A 26,230-nucleotide genomic window follows, 5' to 3' on the forward strand; every position below is an offset into this window, starting at 1 on the left:
AAAGGAGTCTACATAAATAAAATGAAGGCCTAGACAGGGGAGAGCTAAACGAACGCCTCTTTCTGGTAGAAGGACGGCTGGCCTGGCCTGGTGCTGGGGTGGGAAAGGGTATAGACACACTGGGTATAAAATGACTTCATCTTTCACTTCTGCTCAGTTTGGACCTCTGCTCAAGCTTACTGAGTGGAATCCCTCATTTAAGACCAAAGAGAAATGTGGGTAGAAATTTGGATAGCACTCAATTTAACAACAGAATATCCTGCTCCATGATACAAAAGACTGTGTCATGCTATAAAAGTTAAGAGCATTTTGCAAACAGGGGATGTTCCATTTGCAAGCCCAGTGGAGGGACAGAATCAAAGCCGCTGTCTCGGGTGCCTTTTCTGCAAAGAGACCAGCAGCCAGCAACCCCCCTGCCAACAGGAGCACTGGAAGGGAAGGGAAACCACCTACGGAGGCCGGCTTCCCGGCAGGTAGGCAGCCATGCTCCTCAAAGACTGGCTCACTAAACCTGGAGGGAAGGCTCAACGCTCCAGAGATGGCTATGGGCTCCTGACAGGACTCAAAGTAACCATCGGTAAGGGAGACAGACATTGAAGAAGCTATGACAACTCCAGTTTTAAGTCTAGACCATTTAGACTAGTAAGCTCAAGCTGTCAGATGCCCCCAGGGCAAGCACATCAAGGCACTAGGAAAATAGTGGCAGAACTACTCAGCCAAGGGCAACAGAGGTCAGGGTTATCTTTGGCTCATTCAGAAGCACAACAGCATCTTCCAAATTAATGGCAAGAAGCACGTCTACTACCTTTAGCCACTGAGGGGATTTATATGCAACTAGTACATGCTCAGCTGGCCAGATATGGGTCATTCTGGAGGCCTAAATGACAATCCTATAGGGGAGGGGGAATGGAAGGAAACGAGGTTACTGCTTTATAAAGGTAAAAGCCAATGCAAATTGTTTCTTTAGAATTTATTTGGAAGGCCAAGTGAGGCACCCACTCACTCAGTTTGACCTAAAATGGCAAAATTACTTGCCCAGGCGGAAAAAGAAACCCATAATACAAAGAATAATGATGTACTTCCCCCTGTATCCAGCCTCATGACTTTCCCCAAAGATGTACCTCCCTTTGCAGCAGCGGGCCAAGCTCATAATTTGCATAGGGGTTTAGAGGACCTTAAGATACTCACTTCTTAACATAAAAATTAATGTACATGGGTAACATCTGTTTTTTTATTGATTCAATCAATACATTGGGAATTTAGCAGCAAGTTAATGGCAAGCAGTTACAAAATCTCCTATTTTTCTACATTTAAATTAAGTTGTCTTATACAATCTATAGCGACCTACGATTACAAGAACACACGTGAATGGCCGGAGCACTTCTGCTGTGATGCCTTTGGTAAGTTTATTAGTAATTTCCTAACAAAGTGTTCTAGTGCAAAGTGCACATAACCGTTAGGGACCTCCGTTACCACATTTGGTTCTCATTTTCCCTGTAGATAACTGCACTGAAATCTAAGAATGTGAAGTGAAACTGAGCAAGTATGGCCACAGCCTGGCTCTGAGGGCATCTGCTCCTCTCAACAAACCTGGAAAACACCTTGCGTTGATTTCAGCCCCAGCCCCGCCCTCAAGCCTGCTGGTGGCTGTCCTTCACCACCACCTGCTTGGAGGTAACTGGCTTGGATTCTAAACTGGTGCACACACACTGCAGGGCTCAAGGCTAAATGATCACAGAGAGCTGTCCTTTTCACCTCCTATCTCCTCATTTTAGCACTAGAAAGAGCAGCTCTGTCTTTGTACTGTTCAGCGTTGGAGGGAGCCTTAGGGTTTCTTTTTGGTTCTAGGCAGGGCAATGGGCTTAGTAGAGTATTTGGTTGTTGCTCCTTGGTTTGAAGACACAGGGGATTTCTCTAGTTCTCCCTTGATTCCAGCTGGAAGGGGTCTGTAAGGTGTGGAATTTGAATTGCCCATGTCCAAGTTGTCCACATTTTCCTTCTTACTTTTCACAGGAAATTTCTTTTTATGAGCAGTGGGCTAGAAATAAAAGGCCTGGGTTAATTTTCAGACACAAAGCAACATTCATCAATTCAAACAAGCAAGGAACTACAGAACTGTCCCGGATTTGCAAGCTGAATACTGACCAGACGAGACATATAAACTAAACACATTGTGAAATTGCCAGAGAAAGCTCCGTTAGCACCTTCAAGAAAGCGGAATTGTTTAGTATTTGGTGTAGCGCAAACTCAAGGTGAAGTTTCAGATCCTCTGCCACACGAAACGAAAGTAAGTATCTGGGAACCTTTGCACAGGGAAGTCCGCTTGGACGGCTGTACTGGGGCAGCTGCGGCATTTGTGTGGGTACCCGGCCAGCCCACCATGACTGCTCCCTCCGACCTGGGTACAAAGCTGCTGCCTAGGCCCCACTCATCCTCGGCACTGACTCCAGGTACTGGCCTCCAATCCGTCACACCGCCTTAGACCTCTTGGAGCCTGGATGCCTCATTTTCACACTTACTACCTGGGTTTATTATGAGAATGAATGAGGTGGTGGCCGGGAAAGTACATCACAGCTTCAAAGCATGAAACAAGTAGAACCAGTTTTAAGAGGCAATTGTACCTTCTCAGGTCACCTCACCCCACCTTAGAGAAAACGGCTTCTAGTTTTGTCAGGAGGGAAGCAGAGTCTATTTTGACCTTAGACCCATTTTTAAAGTGGTCACTTCTAATTAAATGGAGCAGAGCACAGAGTTCTAAAGGAGCAGAGAATGTCTCAGGGGCCTACGCAGCAGGATGGTGACGAGACATGGGCTACGATACAGGAGGCTCTCGTATGCACAGAATGATCCAGGGAAGGGCGTAAGTTTAGTTCTCTGGTTAACTGAAAGTTAGCGGGCACACGAGTTAATAATCAGGCTAGCAATTTTCAAAGCACAGATTACACGTCACACAAAATAAATAAACCTGGTGTTTCTCTGATCAGGCTCCTGTGACTCAAGTGACCATGTTCTATACACACTGGGAGCACTTGCCAATGAGTAAATGGCCTCCCAGGGCTGCAGCGAAGCTACGGGTCATTAACAATCTTTGGTGCCTGCATTTTAGGAAAGAGAAAACGTACCTGGTGTTTGCTTATTGCAGAGCCCTCAAACCTGTGCCTCTTCAGAGCACTACTCATGTGTGACTCTGCAACAGTGCCTGCTAACTCCTGTTCATGGGAAAATTAATTTGTATAAATTTGGAAAGGTAAACAGGTCCTTTTCTTCATAGATGTTTTTTCTCCAAGAAAATTTCTGGGCTGCTTCTCTGTGAAGTCTTTAAAGAAATAGGAAATACTTAAAGTGCATTAGCATTCAGTCCTACAGTTTGTATCCCTCCTCTCACTGAAAACGCCTCTGCTCTTGGCAACAGGCTGAGAGGACAACACCCAGATGTTCTAGTATCTGGTTGAAGGTAAGTAGCTTTGCCTAGTACAGTCCTGGTCCTGAAGACATGAAACCTATCCTGGAAATTTCAATTCATAAAAATTTAATTCACTTGACATACAAATCCTATTAAAAGGTGAATCTAAGTGTAACCCTCTCTCTTTTGACATTTCCACCGCTTGAGTGACCATCCAAGTCATTGAGGAAATGTTTGTCAGCCTGTCCACCACAACCAATAGAGAACAGGAAGAGAGACTCAGTCCGTTTCTTTTGAATGCATTCATATTCCTATTCTTTACGCTTCCATTTGTTAATTAATGTACTTGAGTCATGAAACTAATGCTCTTAACCAGCACCATATGAGTGCCTGTTTTCTTATTTGTTTTCAGTCTGGTATTTAGTGCATGTTAAAACTAATATGTCAACCATATTTTAATTGAGCTCCTAAGTCGGCCTAAAACTGGCTGCACAGAAACATACACAATATGTGTTCCTTTGCTCCCTGGTTACATCAGTGCAAATCTAGTTATCTTTATGCAAATGTAAATGCTTACAAGCTTCTGTGTATAGGGGTGCATCCTGTCAAATATCATATGTGTGCATACTTTGCCATTTCTCTTTGCTAATTCGCAGTGGCATTAAGTTTAGGAAGCAGAATCCTAAGAGCTTTCCTAAAGACTGAGTTTCCCCTCTTAAATTCCCCCTCAATGAAACTGTTCTCTGATGCCAACAAAACATGGACGCAGGCTGGCCCTCACACGGCCCTTCGGGCAGAGCTTAAACTTCCTTCACCAGGAGCCAAGTCTCTCATCTCCTTGGAACATAAATAGCCAAGGCGAATTCTAGCTTCCAGTCTTTTCTCTAGAAACACGAACAAGTCTTAATTTTTCAGGGATACAGATTTTAGATTATAGATATCTAAATTTTAGGTTTCTCTTTTTCTTTTCTCATATTCGACGGAATTCCTCAGAGATCTATGCTGTCACTGATACAATCTAAAAGTTTTATGAGTAATAGAGAAATGAAAAGTGAAACTGCCAAGGCTGTATATAGGAGTTACTAAGATCTTGCAAGTCATGAAAGGCAAACAGAAGGCATGTGCTCCCATAAGATTGTACAAAGGGGGAGAAAGATGGGAGAGGAACTTCAATATTTAGTTTCGGGAGAAAGACTCTAAATGATCATTATGAGGCTGTTGGCCATCATCAATCCAAGAAAGAGAATCTAAAAATCAGTATAGACCAGTCTCCGAAGGTACTGCACAGTGGCCAAGAAAACCTGGCTGTCGTCAGAAAGCATCTTCGAAATCAAAGAAAAAATAATCCTTCTATCCTTATGTAAAATTGTGAAGAATTCATACCTGAAACACTGCAACCAGCTTGAACAGAATAGAGAGACCAAGAAAGTTTACAGACAGGCTACTAATATGATTAACAGGTGGAGGATTCTTTAAAAGAGAGTCCTTCAGTCTAAAAATATAAAGAACTGGAAGATCTATATAATCACAATCTATAAAATGAAGAAGGGATTTCAGCACTAGCTGGACAGCATCTCTGAGCACTGCAGTGGGAGGATTACACAGGGGGCTGCCCTAAGTGGCATTTCTATTGTTCCTCACCTTGACAGTCTAACCATTCAGGACTGTAAGAACAATCAGTCCTACCAGAGGCAGAATGAGGGAAAAGATAACCTTACAAGGTTCCCTTCCGTTCCATCTTTTAGAAATTCAGCACCCTGGGCCTGATTTCTCCAGCTCACATTACTCATCTTGAAAAGGGGGCAGCACGTGTCAAGGGGAGATATGTAACAAGAAAACTGGGCTAAGTATACACAGTTCATTATTCACTGGCATAACTTTAACCTGATGAACTCATCTGATGATAATGGATGTGAAACGTGTAAGCTCTAGGCACATCCCTGAAAGCTAATACCAGTGCGTGATTACCAGAAACTGTTACCATTTCTCTGAATTTTGAGTAAAATATATGCTATTTAAGTAAAGTGGTTTATCACCATAGCAACCATTTCTAGAGTCACACATTCAAATTATAGGCCTGCACAAGGTCCAAGTGACAGAACATTCTGATACAAGTGTTCAGCTACACCTTTGCTTGCAATGGTCACCCACTTTCTCTTATACTCCTATGGTTTTCAGAAGGAAGAAGGAAGGGGGGAAAACAAAGGAGAGAAGGAAAGAAGAGAAATTGACTTCCAAATATATAGATTTCTAATATAAGGCTTCCCACATAAAGAGCTGGGTCTTATATGTAGTTAATGAAAATAAAATCTAACTTGCAAATTAGAGAGAGATGTAAACATCTCTCTTTTCTTATTAAAGTAGAATTTACACATTGTAGAATGTACAAATTTCAAGTGTACAGTTTTATGAGTTTTAACAATGTAGAACCAGCATGCCAATCAAGAAGTAGGAAAACTTCCCAGAAAGTTTCCAAGTGCCACATCCTAGTCAACTCCCTTCCATCCCGGGGCTACCAGTGTTCTGATATTTCTCAACATAAATTACTATGTCTTTTCTAAAACTTCATATAAATGAAATAACATACAGTATGTACTCTTTTGCATCTGACTTCTTTAGCTTCACATTTTTAATTGAAAATTTTATTAAGATAACTATAGATTCCCATGGTAGTATATCATGTTTTTGAGATTCATCCATGAATTAGAATTTTTATTGACAATTAATATTTTATTATATGGATATATCACAATTTGTTTATCCATTCTTCTATTAATGGATATTTGGGTTCTTCCCAGTTTGGGGCTGTTTATATATAAAGCTGCTATAAACATATTCTAAAAATCCTTTTCAAACTTACGTTTGGGATTGCTGGGTTAATGGTTAGTAAATGCTTAACTTCCTATCTAATAATAGACAAACACGGTAATTGACCATACCTTCGCTACACCTCCCATTGGCTAATCAGCATGATATGCAAATTAACCGCCAACAAAGATGGCGGCTAATTTGCATACTGCAGGCAAATCCAGCTGTACCGCCCCGCCTGGGGCTGGTGGCAGTGTGATTCCTAGCCGCTGGCCGCCCCAGCGCAGGATCCTGGCCTGCCGTGTGTGGGGCGGGGCGGGCTGGGCAGGCAGGGCGGGCGGCAGCACAATCCCGAGCTGCCACACGCCCCAGCGTGGGATCCAGGCCTGTCATGTGTGGGGCAGGGTGGGCGGGGCGGGAGGGGTGGGAGGCAGCACTATCTGAGCAGCCACCCGACCCAGCTCGGGATCCAGGCCTGCCATCTGCAACCGGGGGAGACCGGGCAGACACCGCGGGATTGGGCGTGCCATCTGCCACCAGGGGAGCGGGCCTAAGCCAGCAGGTGGTTATATCCCCAGGGGTCCCAGACTGTGAGAGGGCACAGGTTGGGCTGAGGGACCCCCCCATGCCAGTGCACAAATTTTTGTGCACCGGGCTTCTAGTTATAAATAATTGCCCAACTGTATTCCAAAGGAACTGTACCATTTTGCATTCCTACCAGCAAGACAGAAAAGTTCCAGTTGCTCCAATATTTGCTAAAATTTGGACTTTCCAGTCTTTTTAAATTTGACAATTTAAGTTTAAATTCTATAGAGTGTAGTGTTATATTATTGTGGCTTTTCCTGATATCATTTGCATTTTCTTGATGACTAATGATCTTGTACATTTTTCATATGCTTATGGACTATTTGTATATCTCCCTATCTGAAGTGTCTGTTCAGGTTTTATGCCTATTTTACAGTTGGGTTGCCTTATTATTGAGTTGTAGGAATTGTTTCCATATTCTGGATACAAGTCCTTTGTCAGATGTACTTTTTGCAAATACTTCCACCCTGTCTGTGTCTTGCCTATTCCTTTTCTTAAAATCTTTTAGATGAACAAATGTGTTTACTTTTGATGAAGTTCATTTTTAAAAGTGCTTTCTCTGTTCTAATTATCTGACTACTCTCTGAATGGATGATATTCTCTTAGGAGGTTTACAGTTTAGCTTTTGGATTTAGGTTTATTACCTATTTCAAATTAACTTTTGTGTACAGTGTAAGCTGAGGGTGTCAAATTATTAATTTTTCCATATAAATATCCTACTATTCCAGTACCATTTATTGAAAACTACCCTTTCCTCAATGAATGCCTTTAAAATCTCTGTCAATAATCAATTAACTACCTAAATGTGGATCAATTTCTAGACTCTCAATTTTGTTTTATTGCTTGCTCTATTTATTTGTCTATTCTTACACCAATACCACACTGTATGGATTACTGTAGCTATACAATAAATGTTGAAATCAGGTCATAGAAGTTCTCCAACTTTGTTGTTTTCAGGTTCTATTAGGTGTTCTAGGTCTTATGTATTTCCAAATACATTTTAGAAAAATCCCGTTAATTCATTTCTAACAGAAAAGCAAAAGCCCTAGATTTCAATACAGAATTGCTTTAAAGCTACAATTTGGGGAGAATAAACATCGTAATAGTATCAGATCTTCCAACTGATGGACATGGTATATCTCTCCATATATTTCAATATTCTTCCATTTCATTCAGCAATATGCTGCAGTTTTAATATAAATATCTTACACATATTTTGTTAGATTTATCAGTAAAGAATTTTATGTTTTGCAATAATATTTTAAATGGTATTTTAAATTTCGGTTTTCCAATGTCATGCTAGTATATAACAATACAATTGATTTTTGTATACAGATCTTCCATCCTGCAACCTATTTAGTTCGTTTTTTTGTAGATACCTCAAGATTTTCTATGTCATCTAAAAATAGAGAGTTTTATTCTTCCTTTTCAATCTACATAATTTTATTTCTTTTATTTCCCTTGGTGCATTGGCTAAGACCTCTAGCTTGTTTAAAAGAAATTTAAAAAGAACATCTTTGCCTTTCTCTTGTCTTCAGTGGGAAAGTGTTCAACATTAAACCATTACAAATAATACTAGCTTTAGAAGTCTTTTTTGGGGGACGGTGGGGGGGGGGCATAAATATATCTTAACGTGTAAAAGAAGTTCCCATCTGCTCCTACTCTGCTGAGTGTTTTCCTCATGTTTGATTGTTGAATTTTATCAAATGCTTTTTTCAAAACTAATGAAAAAAATTATATGACTTTTCCCCTTTACCCCTTCATATGATGAATCACATTGTTTGATTCTTGGCTGTTAATCCAAACATGCACTCCTGGAACATACTGTACACTTGATCATGATGCATTACCTTTGTTATTTATTTCTGGATTCAGTTTGCAATATTGCGTTTGGGACTTTAGCATCTATATTTTTGAGAGATATTGACTAATAATTGTATTTTCTTATAATACCCGTGTCATGTTTTGGTATTGATGTAATAATGTCAAAGATTCATGTTTTGTCTTTTAAATGTGTTGAGAAATACTCTCAAGAGTTTGTGTAACAAGCTTTTTCTTCTTTCTTCTTTAAATATTTGGAAGAATTAACCAGTAAAATAATTTGGGACTGGAGTTTTCATTTATGGAACGTTCTTAATTATAGATTCAACTTTAAAAATAAATATAGAACTATTTAGATTTTTAATATTTGTATCTGTTTTGATGTTTTAAAAAGGAATTTGACCATTTCATATAAATATTCCAATATACAGACATTAAGTCATTCACAATATCCTCCTTTTAAAATCATTCTTTCCTTCTAGCTTTGTTGGGAGAGTACTTAATTTGCTATTCTTTTTCTAGCTTATTGAAACGAAAGTTATTATTATTGCTATTGTTTTTGTTGTTGTTAATCCTCACCTGAGGATATTTTTTCCATTGAGAGTGGAATAAAGGGAGGGGGGTGGAGGGAGGGAGAGAGGGAGAGAGAGAGAAAGAGAGAGAGAGAGAGAGAGAGAGAGAGAGAGAGAGAGAGAGAGAGACATCGATGCACGGGAGACACATCGATCCATTGCCTCCTGCACAGGCTCCAACTGGGGCTAGGGATTAAACCTGCAACCCAGGTACGTGTCCTTGACTGGGAATCAAATTTGCGACCCTGTGGTACCTGGGCCAGCGCTCTAACCACTGAAAACACCAGCCAGAGCTATTGTTATTGTGTAAAAGTCAACATTATTCTATATTTATCCACATATGTACTCTTGCCAATACCTTTCATATGTTCCTGCAGTTCAGTACTTCCATCTGGGATCATTTTCTTTTACCTTGAAATCTCTCTTTTAGTATCTCACAGTAAAAAATGCTGTTAACAAATTCCTTCATCTTTGACATACCTGAAAACATTTTTATTTTATCTTTATTTTTGAAGGCAATTATCGCTAAATGAAAAATTCCAAGTTGGCAGGTTTTATTGTTTTGTTTTTAGCATTTTAATGAAGTCATTCCATTGTCTCCTGGCTTCTATTATTTCTGTTGATATGTCAAATGTTGCTCCTTTGATGACAATGTGTTTTTCCCCTCTCCCCACCACTGCCCCAAACTGTAAATGTTTATATTTTTTCCCCTCTGGTCTAAATAATTAGAGAATAATATTCAAAGCAACCACAGACACCAGAATGTAATGAAAGAATCCCTGAAAGGATAGCCAGAGAAGGGGCATCCTAAATTCTGCCCAGCTGAAGATACATTAACTTATCTAAGCTTATAACATTTCCATTGTCCAGGATACAATTCAAAGTTACTCAACAGAAATAACAATTAACAGAGACAGACCCTGAGATGATCAATATGTTGAAATTAGCAAACAAGAATTTTTAAAACAGTTGTCATAACTATTACCAGTAATGTTAAGGAAAATATTATTTAATGAATAAAGGAGGTCTCAGTAAACCAAGTGGAAATTTTAGAATAAAATGTAATACATGAAATTAAGCATTAAGCCTATCACAAGATAGGTTTAATAGGAAAATGGAGATAACTGAATAGAGATCAATAAAATATACCCAACTTAAAGAAGAGATTGAAAAAAGTAAATATGCCTCAATGACCAATAGAACAATATCAAATGGTCTAACATGTAATTAGAGTCTTAGAAAAAAAATTAAGAAACAATAATGCCAAATTTCCCAAAGTCACAAATTTATAGATTCAAGAAGTTCAGCAAACCCTAAGCAGAATAAATGTGAAGAACATGCCTAAAAACGTCATTGTCAAACTGCTGAATACCAAAAAGAAAACCTTGAGAACATTCAGAGAATAGTAACATATTATATTTAGGGAAAGAATATTCCAGATCACCAATGACTTCTTATCAGAGAAACTGGAACCATAAGGCAGTAGATTAACATCTTTAAAGTGTGGACCCAAAACATATCAAGACAGAATTCTATAAACAGAAAATCTCCTTCAAAAATTAAGATAAAATAAAAGTAGGATAGTTCATTACTAGCACAAATGCAATACAAAAAATACAAAGGAAGCGAATTAGGCTGAAATGAAATCATACCAGATTAAAAGTTGAATTTTGACAAAGGAAGAGCATCAGAAATAGTAAATATCTGGGTAAATATAGGACAGTTTCTCCTCTTAATTTCTTGGAAATATATATGACTGTTTAAAACAAAAATTAGCCGAAACCGGTTTGGCTCAGTGGATAGAGCATCGGCCTGTGGACTTAAAGGTCCCAGGTTCGATTCCGGTCAAGGGCATGTACCTGGGTTGTGGGCACATCCCCAGTAGGAGATGTGCAGGAAGCAGCTGATCGATGTTTCTCTCTCATCGATGTTTCTAACTCTCTATCTCTCTCCCTTCCTCTCTGTAAAAAATCAATAAATATATTTTTTTTAAAAAGAAAAAAAATTAAAACATTGTTTTGTAGAGTTTAAAGCTTGATGTAGATGTAATACATGTGACAATTATAGCATAAAGGCAGGCAAAGAGATGAAGCCCCAAATTAATACATCTGAATTGAAGTAGTATTAGTTATAACCCAACCTAATGATTGGTTCTCCACCGGGAAAAGCTATACATAGCATATCCTAGCAGGTATAGTCCCTAAGGGGAACTAAGCAAAAGCCAGACTTGGGAAATCAGGGAAACAATTTAAAAGGATTCACTAATATATCCCTTTAATTAAGGAGGTTTGGCTCTAAGTCTGTGGTGAAACCAAAGCCCTTACACAGGAGGTTCTAGTGGGAGTAAAAGGAGGGACAATGGCATTGTTATTTATGGAAGTCTATGAATCCAAACTAGCAACTGGCATGGCAAACAGCATTAGATCAAAGAACAACAGGTCAAGATTCATGTTAGCACAATCCATTATTTGTATCTGTGTTAGTCAGCTATTGCTGCAGTCAGCTACTGGACTTGGGAGGTTCCCAAGATCACCCCCAAGTCCCATGATTCACTAGGAGCAACCACAGGACTCAGCATATAGTTGTATCACTGCTATGGTGTATTGCAGTGAAAGGATGTAAAGCACAATTAGCAAAGGTAAAAGGCACTTGAGGTGGAATCCAATGGAAACCAGGTCAAGCTTCCAAGGATTTGCTTCCAGGAGCCACACAAGATGCATGTAATTACCCCAGTAACAGGCTGTGACAACACATGTGAAATGTTGCCAACCTGGGCACTCTCTCAGCACCCAGGGTTCTTACTGGAAGCTGGTCATGGAGGCAGCCTCTGCCAAAATTCCAGGCTTCCAGAAAGAAAGCAGGAGTTCAGCAGAAAGCATATTATCTGTACAAACAGTTTAGGCGCGATGAATCGTTCTCATCAGTCAGTGGTTGCAACCGTCCACAAATCTAAGTTCCCAGAAGGCAGCCAAGGGCCAGCCTTGCAAGCAAACCTTTCCAAGACAGAAGTTTAGGCCTGGTATGTTAACTCTTTTCTGTACAACTACATAAGAAACACTATAAAAGTTTCAGAATTTTATAACAATAAACGTTAATCTTTCTCATTTAGCTCTAGGGCTTGGTTGTGCTAGCTAGACTTCAGGCTTTGTATTTGGTTCAGGTCTGCTCCGCAAATTTTCATGATTCCGAGAACTTGGGCTCCCCGAAGGCATATTCTTTTTATGCAGGTGGCAGAAATTCAAGCTCAATCATGCAAACAATTTTAAGGTCTCTGCTTACATCACACCTCTTAATATGCCATTAGCCAAAGTGAGTCATACAGCTCAGACCAACATTTCCTTGATCTACTATGATAGGGAGAGTTGCAAAGTCATATGCAAGGGTTGTGAATGTATAATCCCTCACAGGGAGGGATTAAATAATTGGGAAAAATAATGCAATCTACCACAGTACCCTAGGGACCCTACCAAAATCAGAGGGCAAATGAGGAGGGAAGCATCACCTTGTCACCTGTGAAAATGGTATTTCTTATTCTTAGTGTGCTTGTTAATTTATGCCAACACCTATACCCTAAGGAGCCTTGAAGCAGGCAAGAAAAATCATGCAATTTTAGTAATATACACAAGTTCTTTAGCAATATAATAATAAAAGTGAACTTTATTACTTTTACATTAATCTGTGCTTACCATATGTCAAGAGTGTTACATTCAAGATTTCATTTAGTCCTTGGTTGATGCCGTTAATCCCATTTTACAGATCAGAAAACAGAGGCCTAGAGACCTGCCTAAGGTCATAAAGCTTGTAAGTGGTGAAGCCAGGATCTGAATCCAGGCAGCCTAGACCCAGGGCTTGTGCTTTTAAATATTATATGTTAAGTGCAGCGCTTGGGCATATATACCAGATAGCAATGCTTTAATATCGGAGAACAAAAATGTTGCAAAATTGTGAAAGCACCATCGAACCTGCACATGATTCACATGGGCTCAGAGAGCCAAGACTTAATTTGTAAATAAGAGAAATTTTTTATCTTAACTAAAATATGAAGAAAACCTGACTTTTTTCTCATAGAAACATATCAATATACAATAACTCAACTGTTTGATTTCAATGTTTTTTAAATTCAAACACTTCTTGTCTTCGAAGAGCTACTATACCCTTTCTACTTCCTAGACTAGGTAAAGTATCTGCTACATGTACTATCTCCTATGATATGTAAAGGTGGTGTTTTCAGACAAGAAAAATGATAACATTCTCACTAAACAAATATATTTGACTGCATTGAACAAATAATTCAACAACTAAGAAGTATGTCCTTTATGAAGCAAGGATTCTGTAATGCACACATAGTACTTCTAACACATCCGGAGTTTCTGGTTCCTCCCTCAGCGATTAGGGGGAGGTGCATGTTCATCGCAGACATTCATTCCTCTTAAATTGTTTTCTAAGCTTAGTAAACAATGAAAGTATTATACTATTTATCAGAAATCACTAAGGACCTAATGTTAAAGAAGCAATGGTCTGCCAAGTGTCTCATTTGAAGACGTGTAATGCTGTTGTAGGAGTTAAAAATCTTGGGTCTACCTGAGCGAGCAGATTAAGGACCCACTGTAGGGAGTTCAGAGGATTACTGATAACACAAAACATTATCTAGACATACTCAGCTTGGAAAACACAAGATATACATGAGAGAACATCTCTGTCCTCAAAGAATACCATTACCTAACATAGGCTAAAAGTTAGAAATGAAAAGGAAAACAGAAAGGACATTGCCAAAGGCCAACTACTTGAAAACAAGTTTAAGAAAGTGAGGTCTGGACATGGGCAGAGCAGAGAGGCGGACTGCATTCTCCCATAAGGTCCAGGCACTGGAAACCAGGGCGCATCTACTACCGGGAAAGGGGGGAGCGCTTAGTTCCGTGTTTTTGTTTATAACAAATCCTCACTTTCTCTGCTAGTCTTCCAGGAGCTCTGCCACTTATCTGGAAAGGGTGACTACCCTGGCCAGGGGGAAATAAAAGACCAGGAGCTCCAAATCGTGTACCAGGTCCTCCAGGAGAGAGAACAGTGATACAGGGGAAAGCACTAACAGCTGGCAGATTTCCATTTGGATTAAAGCCACATTCAAATATTTTAATGGAAAGAGAAACATACATTTTCTTAATTTAGTACGTATAAGTTATTCAAATTATCACATCAAGTTGTCCCTATAATATAATTTTAACAAACAAAATTTTCCCATGGGAAGTACTTCAATATGCTAGAATAAATTTCAACAAAATTAAAATTTCACTTCTAAGAATATGAAGTACTCTATGAATCCTGTATAGAGGCAACCCTATTTCTAGTTATCACTTTAGAACTTTATATACCACTACTTGCCATTATTGAAGATTTGAAAGGAAATAAGTAATTTCTTAACATAAAGTCAACTTCAATATAATTAACAAAGTAGCATATTTATTCACAAAAATCCTTGGGGAAAAAACTTAGTAGATTAAATAATCAGAATTCTTTCTTTTAAGGGATAACACTTTTCAGAAAAATTCCCAAAGATGTCACAGCCCAAACCTAAGCATGGGAAAGTTCCTTAGTGGTTCCTCGGTTCCCAGGGCAAGTCCTACCCACCTGGCAGGAATTTCTGCTACGGCATTTACAAGCAGCTTTCCAGGGTTTGCCTGAACGTTTCCAATGATTGGGAGGGTGGGGTTTACTCTCCATGGTCCAGCCTGTTCTATTGTAGATGAGCAATTAGTTCTTTCTATTGAATAGAAATCTATATTCTTTTTTTAAAAAAATGTATTGATTGACTTGAGAGAGACAGAGAAATATCGCTTTGTCGTTCCACCCATTTATGCACCCATTGATTGATTCCTGTATGTGCCCTGACCGGGGATTGAACCCACAACCTTGGCATACTGGTATGACGCTCTAAACACCCGAGCTACCCAGCCAGGGTGAAATCTATATTCTTGAAATTTCAACCCAGTGGGTATAGTTCTATTGTCTATAAGCACCTCAAATTCCAGTTCTTCTGCTCTTTAGTTGGAAGTGGCTGAGAACAGCAGAGCAAGTCCCATCACTTTGTGACTTGGAGTGTGAGGAGGAGAGGGCAGATGTGTGACAGAGCAATGGAAAAGGTGATGGAAGATAACCGAGCATTTGGTTCACAGAATATTTTATGCCAGATTCAGTGACAAACATAGATATAACCCGAGACTACAAAAGATAATGTGTGTGTATGCGTGTATATGTATTTGTGTTTGTATACATGTGATGCATATGAGTGTATATGTGTAATCTATGATTATGAGTATGTAAATATGTGTGTGTGTTATGTGTGGTATATAAAATGATAAGCCAACTAATAGGAAAATCTTCAAACTATGTTCAATAAGGAAATGCAAACATGGGTTTTTAAAAAATTATTTTTAACAAAAATATAAAATACACACAGCTGCTCAGCATTGCAGGAGCTGTTAACAGACTAGAGAGGATGAAGGGAATTCAATAAACTTATGTTCATATTATGGCAAAAATATGATTATTTCAAAATACCTGAATCATTAAATGTCAAGTTTATTATCTAGACATTTGCTATCAAGTGGATGAAGAAGTTCCCAACCAGTACATCAAAATCAATCCATCACTCTACTAGGTCTCTTTCTGCCAGTTTCTGCTGGGATTCTTAGCACGGAGGTGTGAGCCAGCAGCACTGCACCTTCCTCAGGACTCACCCTCTCAGTCCCTCTCCTCCCTGACAGCTCTGGGCTTCAGAGAACCGAAAAGTAGCAATTCCTCACAGGAAGTCTGGGCTGCCCTAAGGTGAACACAGCCCCCAATGGAAGGATGCTCAATTATTAAAGAAGAGCTACAATGTGCTCATTAGATTTCAAGACAAGAAAGAAAACAAACATGCAGAAAACTTCCACAAACACAGAAAACCTTTTGGGTAAATTGTCAGGATATCTAGTCAGTAGAATGCAATCTAGAATTAATCAAAATGTTATGAAATTTTATTCACCAAAAAGAATAAGACTATATTTAGATCTAAGAAGGTAAAACAATAACCCTACATACATAGTTTTAGGTATCATAAATTATAAACAATTAACTGGATAATGAAACAACTCTTTTTCTAGGTAATACATAAACTCATTCTAAACTGTATGGCCTGGTAAAGTAAAAAATCATTAATTTTGACCCATGGACCAAACCTGACACACCACCTGATTCTGTTTGTGTCTAAAATTGCCTACGCCTGTTTTCATGCTACAACATCAGAGTTGAGAAATTGTGACAGAGACTCTCCTGGCTCCCACAGTCTAAAACATTTATTCTCTCTGCCTTTGCAGACCCTGCCCTATATAATCAGAGATCTGAAAATAAACATTTCGGCCACATTGCTAAATCATGATGGTATCAAACAAGAACTTTACTTGCTTTATCAGGTAGGGCCTTCATTACAAACCAACAACAAAAAGGACAGAGTTGGAGAAATGAAACATTGTTCTTCCTACTGGTTTTGTTGGTTCTTCCTACCTGTTTTCTATCCTCTTCTTCTGAATTGCTAGTGACAGCCTGGACATTTTTGCTGGTTCTGCCAAGTCGGTAACCTTCCAACTTTTCTTGATTGGACAACTTGTTCTTTTGATCTGCTGTGCTTTCCTCATCACTTCCTGGATTATTTTTCCATTCTTTCATCATTTCTAACACGTTGGTAGGTCTCGCCGAAGAAAGTGTATTGCCCTAATGTTAAACAATGATTTTTGGTGTTATAAACAGTCTGGAAAATTCAAAGGAGTCTTAATCTTTTAGTAATATATTCTCCCAAATTCTGTAAGTCACGTAAAAAAATTATAATTCTGAATAAATGGCAAAACTGCTGATACCTATTGGAGCACCCTCCCTGTATGAAAGGGCTTGAAGGGCAATTCCCTGGACTCAAAAACCTCCGTATAGCCCTGTTCTTACAAAAGTAAAAGGGAAGCAGAAAGGATGAAAGAAGTTCCCCAAGGTCTGGTGGGTCCCACACTAAGGGCAAGGCTAGAGAAAACCGAAGTGTCTAGGTAAAAAAAATCTAACTTCAGTTGATTAGTCAAGTTCTGTGTCCAAGAATATAGATGTTTGATTTGAAAGCTCTTAGTTGACTGGGAGATTTAGATATAAGCTGGTCAATTGATTTATAACTGATTCGGTGCATTGTTTTTATCCCAGATGTGACAATACAATACCAAAATTGACTACTTTATATTACCCACTTGTTCTCGAATATAATATTCCATTTAATGCCAAGAAATCCATGCAAGCAGTCTCAAATTCTTCTGCTAGACTAGGTATGCTTTAAATACTTTTTCTCATAATTCAGACTAGTAGAGAAAGTTTGGATCACATTTAGATGAAAATGGAAAGTTCAGATGTAAGTACAGCTATGGAGTGATTCTAAGTGAATTTGGTTTGTGGGTGGATTGAAGCATTAAACATCAATGACACAGAATACTATGAGACAGGGTACTCTAAAAGCCGCCATGTGAGTACACTGTTGAGGATTTGTAAAGTTTAATGTATTTGTGGTTAAAGGCAAACATTAAGTAGTAATGACTAAATGAGGATCTAGTTATGCAAGCAATTCCCTGTGATTCTTTTATTTCATTCTATTTTAAGAAGGTTTATATTCTTACCAATTTCATAGTACCCTACTTTTCGCTGCACTTACGCATCCTCTACCATCTACTTCCAGAATGCCCTAATCATGCCTTCTGCCAATCCATGGCCTACATTTCTTTCTCTCAATTTGAGAGCCATCTCTGTTAACTTTCAAAGATGCTGTCAACTTAAATGTAAATAAAGCATAGAAAGAGGCTCAAAGACCGTAAAAGAGTTGAAATCATTTAGAATGGGACATAGTCTCAGAGCTCCCACCTGAATGAGCTCTGGTCTCCAGGGCTCTGTCAACAACTCTGCTTGAGCCCTATGATCCATCTAGTCTCTATTACAACTTCCTGGCTTCTCCTTGACCTTCAACCCTAATTTTCATGTAATCACAGGGTCCAGAGTTCTGGAAGACTAGTACATACAACTTTGCCTCAACTTGACTATTTCACTATCAGGCAGAGACAATCGAACATGTATGTCTGTAATCCCAATCCTCAATTACCTTTCCTGATTTACTCCCCATAAATTAACTCTTTGGATACTATAGTAGTTACTAATGCTGCTCACCCAACATTCCTTTCTTTGAAGCACATGGTAGAATTTTACTTCTCTACCTCTTTTGAGACATGACTATGTGACTTTTTTGGTCAGTAGAATATGATTGGAATGATACGTATCACTTCAGGGTGGAAACTTTAAAAGACAGCATGCAATTCATCATGTTCCTAATTCTTACCTTGGTAACTATAAAAGCACAGAAATGAGGCCTCCCTCAGCCTGGGTCCCAGAGTGAGCACAGAAAAGAGGACTCTCCTCCTTCCAGACAATGTGGGGGGGGGGGGGGGGAAGGCATCAAGAGTATGGAGATTTGGGGTCACTTGTTACCACAGCATAATCTAATTTTTTCCATTGATTATTTAAATTGCTGTGCATAGCTTCAACTTGCACTAGTTTTACAGTCCTGCACTATTGTGCAAAGCAAGTCTTGCCTGTATTATCTTGAATCGGCCTCTCTAGCAATCTCTCAAATGCTCAGTTTCCATACATATACACCCAAGAGCTTGGTGACCAACACTCTACATGCCTAAAGGAAAGTGCCTTTGTACTCAATGAAATTACCCTATTTATCACTCCAAAAAGATGGTAGGGAAGAGCAAAGAATCTAGAATAGAGCATTATCACCTCAAAAACAATCTACTATTTGGAAAATTTTAACTCTTTCCTTCCTATATCCATTTGTGTACAAATGAGAGTATCGATTCCAGACTTTCCCTGTTGTCTAAAGTCCAGCCAATAACTTACTAGACTCTCCCCTTCTAGCTGCCAGTAATTGCAAAAGGAATCACATCAAATGCTTTGATTGACCAACGAATAAGTGGCCCAGGGTTGTGTGTCATCGGAGTTCAACAGAAATTACAAATGAACCAATGAATCAAACAAAAATGGGTGGAATTGTTAGGACAGACACTGTGGATTGTATGTCATCTCACCATCAGAACACTGACCCTTGAACTCTCTTTGCTGGCTGTTTTCAGGGGGCCAGACACTGAACTCATCAACTATGAAGGAGCAAATGGCAAGAAAGCAACCGAAATAGGTGGATAATCTGAGGTTATCACAAGTACAAAATAAACATTTTGGTTAACTGATAGCTGAGACTATTTTATGAAAAACTGGAAATATGGACATTCATGGAGAAGCATTCGTCTGATACTAAGATTTGGATTTAATACTTTAGTAGACAGGTTCCACAAATGCAGACCTAAATGTATGTCTTCATCTAACAAAATTTGCCTTTTCAAGGACAGTGCCTATCAGTATTTTGTAAACAATAGGCATTTTTTAAAATATATTTTATTGATTCTTTACAGAGAGGAAGGGAGAGGGATAGAGAGTTAGAAACATCGATGAGAGAGAAACATCAATCAGCTGCCTCCTGCACACCCCCTACTGGGGATGTGCCTGCAACCAAGGTACATGTCCTTGGCCAGAATCAAACCTGGGACCCTTCAGTCCGCAGGCCGATGCTCTATCCAGTGAGTTAAACCAGCGAGGGCAATAGGTATTTTTAAAATAAATGAATGATATGTATGAACTAGGGTAAGATGGTATATAACATAAAATTGGCAAAACTAAAAGGAAACAGTCTGGTTCTTTAGCCTATAGTCATCATTTTCTACTTTTTGTAAATAGCTAGAACTCTTCATTTTATAATCTTTCTAGGAATAATTTTTTCAATAGAAAAATGGAAGTCAATTTATTTTTTAAAAACATACAAAATCAAAATCAAAATGAGATACCAATTTTCACCTAATAGATGGATATAATTTAAATTTGCTAATACCTTGTTGGTGAGGGTGAGGGTGAGGGTGAGGGTGGGGACACAGGCTCTCTCTTTTACTTGCTTTTTATGGAAGAGTAAATTAGTAATAATCTGTGTGTAATGCACATTCTCTGGCCAGTCAGCCCACTGTTAAGAATTTATCCTATAGATTTGCTGACAGTATGTAAATATATATTTACAAGAACATTTTTGCTATTAATCCTCACCCGAGGATATGTCTTTCACTGATTTTTGACAGGGAGGAAAGAAGAAAGAGAAACATCGATGTGAAGGGCATAGATTGGCTGCCTTCTGGATGCACTCTTACGAGGGATAGAACTCATAACCTAGGTTTGTACCTTGACTGGGAATCGGATCTACAACTTTTCAGGGTACAGGATGACACTCCAACCAACTGAGCCACATTGGCCAGGACTACAAGGACATTTATTGTACCACTGCTTGTAATAGGAAATGATCTACTAGTATATTCACTGGGAATTATTTACAAAATAATTGTGTATCCAGAGTTGGGGATACAATGCTGGTTTGTTTTTGTTTTTAATAAGAAAATCTTTCCAAGATATCCTATCTAATAATAGACAAACATAGTAATTAACCATACCTCTGACACGCTTCCCATTGGCTAATCAGGACGATATGCAAATTAACTGCCAACCAAGATGGCGGCCAGCAGCCAGGCAGCTGAAGCGAACAGGAGGCTTGCTTGCTCCAGTGATGGAGGAAGCCAAGGTTCCACGCCTGCCACTGCCGGCCTCTGAGCTGCACTCTAAGAAACAATGTTGCAATTATACAAGCTAAACAAACCCCAGAAACCTGCTTTCAGCCAGCCAGGCCTCAGAGCTGGAGCTGCAAGTGTCAATTATAGAAGCCAAACAAACCCAGATACCTGCTTTCAGCAGCCGAGGTCTCAGAGCTGGAGCCAAGCCTCAGAGCTAAAGCTGGCTCTCAGTTCCAGTGTCAGCCATAGAAGGTAAATAAATCCCAGAATAAAAAAAAAAGAAAGAAAAAAAGGAGAGGTTGGGAGCTTCAGTCACCCGCCAGCCTGAAAACGGCCCTCAGCCCCTCACCCAGACTGACCAGGCACCCCAGTGGGGACCCCCACCCTGAAGGGGGTGTGACCAGCTGCAAACAGCCATCAGGCCCTCACCCAGGCTGGCCAGGCACCCAAGCGGGACCCCCACCCTGATCTGGGACACCCTTCAGGGCAAACCAGCCGGCCCCCACCCGTGCACCAGGCCTCTATACTATATAGTAAAAGGGTAGTATGCAAACTGACCTTAACAGCAGAATGACTTGGAATGACTGGTCACTATGACACACACTGACCACCAGGGGGCAGACGCTCAATGCAGGAGCTGTCTTCTGGTGGTCAGTGAGCTCTCACATGGGAGGAGCTCTGCTCAGCCACAAGGCTGATGGCTGCCAGTACAGCGGTGGTGGTGGGAGCCTCTCCCGCCTCCTCAGCAGCGCTAAGGATGTCTGACTGCAGTTTAGGCCTGCTCCCAGCTGGCAAGTGGACATCCCCCGAGGGCTGCCGGGCTGCCAGAGGAATGTCTGATTGCCGTCTTAGGCCCAATCCCCCGGGGAGCAGGCCTAAGCCAGCAGGTGGTCATCCCCTGAGGGGTCCCAGATTGTGAGAGGGCACAGGCCAGGCTGAGGGACCCTCCCCGCCCCCCCGAGTGCATAAATTTTTGTGCACCGGGCCTCTAGTATTAGATAAAAAAGAATAGTTTACATAATATGAACCCATTGGGTAAAGTACATACACAAAATGTGCAGAATGTTTTTGAAAGAACACATAAGAGATTTAACAACAGTTATCTTTAGTAAGAGGGAATGAGGTTAATGGAAGGAGAAAGTTATTTTTTCTGTTTACCATGGTTAATTTAAACTATTTTAAATGACTAATAATTAATGTAAATTACAGTAGGAAAAGAAATAATGTAAGTTGCAGATACCCGCAAAGAACTGATAGCACCCAATAAAATCACCAAACATGTCCTAATGGTTCTCAATGAGGCCAAGGCAACAGCATATCAAGGTAATAACAACCACTAAAGTAAGCAATTGTATGCCACTTTAACATTTTTCAAGTCATTGATTTTTTCCCCCACGAGTATAGCAACTACATGAGTAGACAGGTAGGTGTTGATATTCCTATTCTTCAAGAGGAAACAACCTGAGAAATTTAGTAATTTGCCATTATTCCAGAAACACATTTTCAATTGCCTGCTAAGAACGTCTAGCTAGAAGTGTTGCTGAGCCTTCAATACTGTATGGCATGTGCTTAAGTTGCTCAGAGAGTGTATCTTAAAAGTTCTCATTGCCAGAAAAAAAGCTATAACTGTGATATGACAGAAGTATTAACTAAACTGATTGTGGTAATCATTTCCTAATAAATGCATTTATCAGGTCATTATGTTGTACACCTTAAATTTTACAATGTTATATGTCAACTAGAGGCCCGGTGCACAAAATTCATGCAGGGGGGATGGGGAATTTCTCTCAGCCCAACCCGCACCCTCTCCAATCCGGGAGCCCTTAGGGGATGTCCTACTGATGGCTTAGGCCCACTCCCTGTGGTTCTCTGCAGGGCCTACCTGCTCAATGCTGCGGCAACGGGCAAGCAGGCCCTGCTGTCTGTTCTCTGCAGGGCCCGCTTGCCTGCTCGCCTGGCCGCTGCTGCAATGGGCAAGCAGGCCCTGCTGTCTGCTCTCTGCGGGGCCGCTTGCCAGCTCATCGCCAGTGGGACTGAAAGGACTGGAGGACTCCTGGGAGCAGGTCCAGCTGCGCCGTCTGCCTGCCACTCCCCCAGTGGGGCTGAAGGGATTGGGCACCACCATCTTGTGGCTATAGGTGCCGCCATCTTTGTGACAGAGTGACAGTCAATTTGCATATTCCATCTTTATTAGATAGCATTACATTTCAATAATGCTGGAAAAATAAAATCCAACTCAATATATTCCAAACTGACATTCCTCAAATTGATGTGTGCAGGCATCTGGCTGCAAATGGAGATGTTCTGAGGGCCATCGAGGAAGGATAGTTTGCAGGGGTCAGTTTCAAGACCCTGCATTTCCAATGATCTATTCTTTTTCAAAGTCATCTGCTTGAGTGAGAATTTGCAGTAATCCTTCCCTTGCTCTTTTCTTAAGTCAATATCTTCCAATCTTGTGAATGCACATGTATTTATTTGTGAATGACAAAAGGCCTATATCTAAACTATATAACAAATCTCTACAAATCAAGAAGTAAAGGGTAAAACCGAACAGAAAAATGGGGGAAAGACTTGAACAGGCATTTTGCAAAAGAAGATATAAAAAAACCAATAAGCATAAATAAAGGTGACTGACTGATTTAATTTGTAATTCACAAAATGCAGATTAAAATCACAGAGAGATGCCACTGCACATCTACCAGGGTGTCTCAATTAAAAATACTAACAGCAACAGGCTCAGAGAAGATGCAGAGCAGAACGAGAACTCTGGCACATTGCTGGTGAGTGAGCTACAAACTTTGGAAAAGAGAACAAAGGAACTTCCAGGTTGAGGAATACAAAGGAGAACATTCATGTAAACTCAGCTGTGATCCTGGGACTTCAGTGCCTTCCAGTAGCAACCCACTGTCAAAACCAGTGAGATATAAAGTCCTCTCCATGTAAGCCAAGTCTACAGAAAACAGCTCTACCTGTGTTCCTGCTGAATTTCCCACAACTCCCTTACATGTCTTCCAGGTTCTGGAAAAGTAGAACTGCCAATAAATTTCATATTCTCAGAATACACTTATTTTTGTTTTCTGTCTTTAAATCTTTGTCAAGTTCTTTCTATTCTGAATCCCCCTCCTTCTTACCATGACTCCAATATTAATTTCTACTTCTTCCCATCTTTTTTAGAGCCAGACCACATATTACCTTCACTTTAAGTAGTTTTTTAATCCCCGAAGAGAATAATAGCTATCTTCTTTAAAACACAATTGGATATATTTTATTATATGCTATATGGCTATATGTAATATGTAGGGTATATATTTATATATATTTATACACACATTATACACTCATTTTCTGCCTGAGTTTTTCTTTTGAACCCTGTGGAAAACCTGTGGGAAAGGCCTGTAAGGCCTGTACCAGATTCCTCCTTGTGTCCTCCACGTAACAGCTATTCAGTACATATTTGTTGAATTATTAAGTATATATAAATCATTGAATACTGAATAAATCCCCAAGGTTTCTGGCTCATGAGCTGCTTCTTTACATAATTTTTATAAAAACCTTTAAGCAGGGCCCCAATAGCATATTTATATATATATATACTAGGGGCCAGGTGCATGAAATTCGTGCACTGGGTGGGGGGGGGGAGTGTCCCTCAGCCCAGCCTGCCCCCTCTCACATACTGGGAGCCCGCAGGCGTTGACCCCCATCACCCTCCAATCGCAGGATCGGCCCCTTGCCCAGGCCTGACACCTCTGACAGAGGCGTCAGGCCTGGGCAGGGGACCCTCATTTCCCCCCATCACTGGTTCTGCCCCCAGCCCAGGCCTGATGCCTCTGGCCCAGGTGTCAGGCCTGGGCAGGGGACCCCCAGACCCCTCCGATTGCTGGCTCTGCCCCTTGCCCAGGTCTGATGCCTCGGCCAGAGGCGTAGACCCCCATCACCCTCCAATCAACTGATGGGCCCCTTGCCCAGGCCTGACGCCTCCGCCAGAGGTGTCAGGCTTGGACAGGGGACCCCCATCTCCCTCTGATCACTTGCTCCACCCCCCGCCCAAGCCTGAGGCATCTGGCCCAGGAATCATGCCTGGGCAAGGGGACCATAATATCCCCCCAATCCCTGGCTCCGCCCCTCCCAGCTCCCCACGGTTGCAGGCTCTGCCCCTGCCCAGGCCTAACGCCTCTGGCCTGGGCGTCCGGCCCGGGCAGTGGGGACCTGCAGCTGCAGCAGCCCCGCGATCGTGGGCTTCGCTTTAGGCCCAGGCAAGGGACCCCTAGCTCCTGGGACTGCCAGCTTCGACCGTGCCCAGCTCCCATTGCTGGCTCCACCCCTACTTCCTGCTATCACTGGCCAGGGCGGAAAAGGCGCCTGATTCTCCGATCATGGCTGGGGGGCAGGGCAAAGGCGGCCCTGGGGCCGCCTTTGCCCTGCCCCCCAGCTCTTAGCTCCCCCCTGGGTTTCCGATCACTGTCAGTGGCAGGGGGCTTCTTCCTGCTTTCCCTTTCGCCTCCCTGCATTGTGCCTACATATGCAAATTAGCCGCCATCTTGTTGGCAGTTAACTGCCAATCTTAGTTGGCAGTAAATTTGCATATAGCCCTGATTAGCCAATGAAAACGGTATCGCCGTACGCCAATTACCTTTTTTCTCTTTTATTAGTGTAGATACACTAGAGGCCTAGTGCACAAAATTCATGCAGGGGTGGGGGTCCCTCAGCCTGGCCTGCGCCCTCTAGCAATCCAGGACCCCTCGGGGGATGTTGGGCCTAAACCGGCAGTCAGACATCCCTCTTGCAATCCAAAACACTGCATGCATCAGTGACCATACTTTTCATACAGGTGAAAGGCATCTTGCTGTTGTATGGGCAGCTACATTTATTTGCCCTGATTATAAAAAGTAGTACATAACATGATCCTTCTGAGGCAATAGTACCATTTTCCCCATCTTATTGGTGGAAAAACTGAAGCAGAGAGAAGTTAAGTAATTGGCTTTGTCACACAGTTATAAGTGTCAGAATCAGGGCTGACCACAAAATGTGCAAGCCAGAGTCCACGCATGTCATCGCTGCATCATCCTGTTTTTTCAGTGTTAGAGTAGCCTTGCCAGGTTTTAATTTTTAAATCTAAGAGACTGTTCCCAATATATAGGGCAGGGTCCCTAGGCCTGGTCAATGATCAGGGCCATCTGTGGGGCGACCAGAAGATGGGGCGATTGCGGGGGGCCTCTGCTGGCACCTACCTTGGCTGGCGGCCTGGCACTGCCCACTGGCCAGCCCCGCGCCCACCCCCTCCCCCCCGATCGCCGCCACCAGTCGCATCCCTCTCGTGGGGCAGA

General features: G+C 41.0%; 1 protein-coding gene across 1 annotated transcript in view; it reads right to left on the reverse strand.

The window, feature by feature from the left end:
- Positions 1-1,229: 1,229 nt before the first annotated feature.
- Positions 1,230-26,230, reverse strand: part of STK33 (serine/threonine kinase 33) — a 57,079-nt gene continuing 32,078 nt past the window's right edge. Inside the window, exons 11-12 of the mRNA XM_036323041.1 lie at positions 16,729-16,935; positions 1,230-2,038 (exon numbers count right to left, since the gene is read on the reverse strand). Coding sequence (XP_036178934.1) covers positions 1,826-2,038; positions 16,729-16,935 — 420 coding nt within the window. The 3' untranslated portion in view covers positions 1,230-1,825. The remainder of the gene's footprint in view (positions 2,039-16,728; positions 16,936-26,230) is intronic.

The sequence above is a fragment of the Myotis myotis genome, unplaced genomic scaffold (genome assembly GCF_014108235.1).
Source record: "Myotis myotis isolate mMyoMyo1 unplaced genomic scaffold, mMyoMyo1.p scaffold_m19_p_10, whole genome shotgun sequence".
Lineage (NCBI taxonomy): Eukaryota > Metazoa > Chordata > Mammalia > Chiroptera > Vespertilionidae > Myotis > Myotis myotis.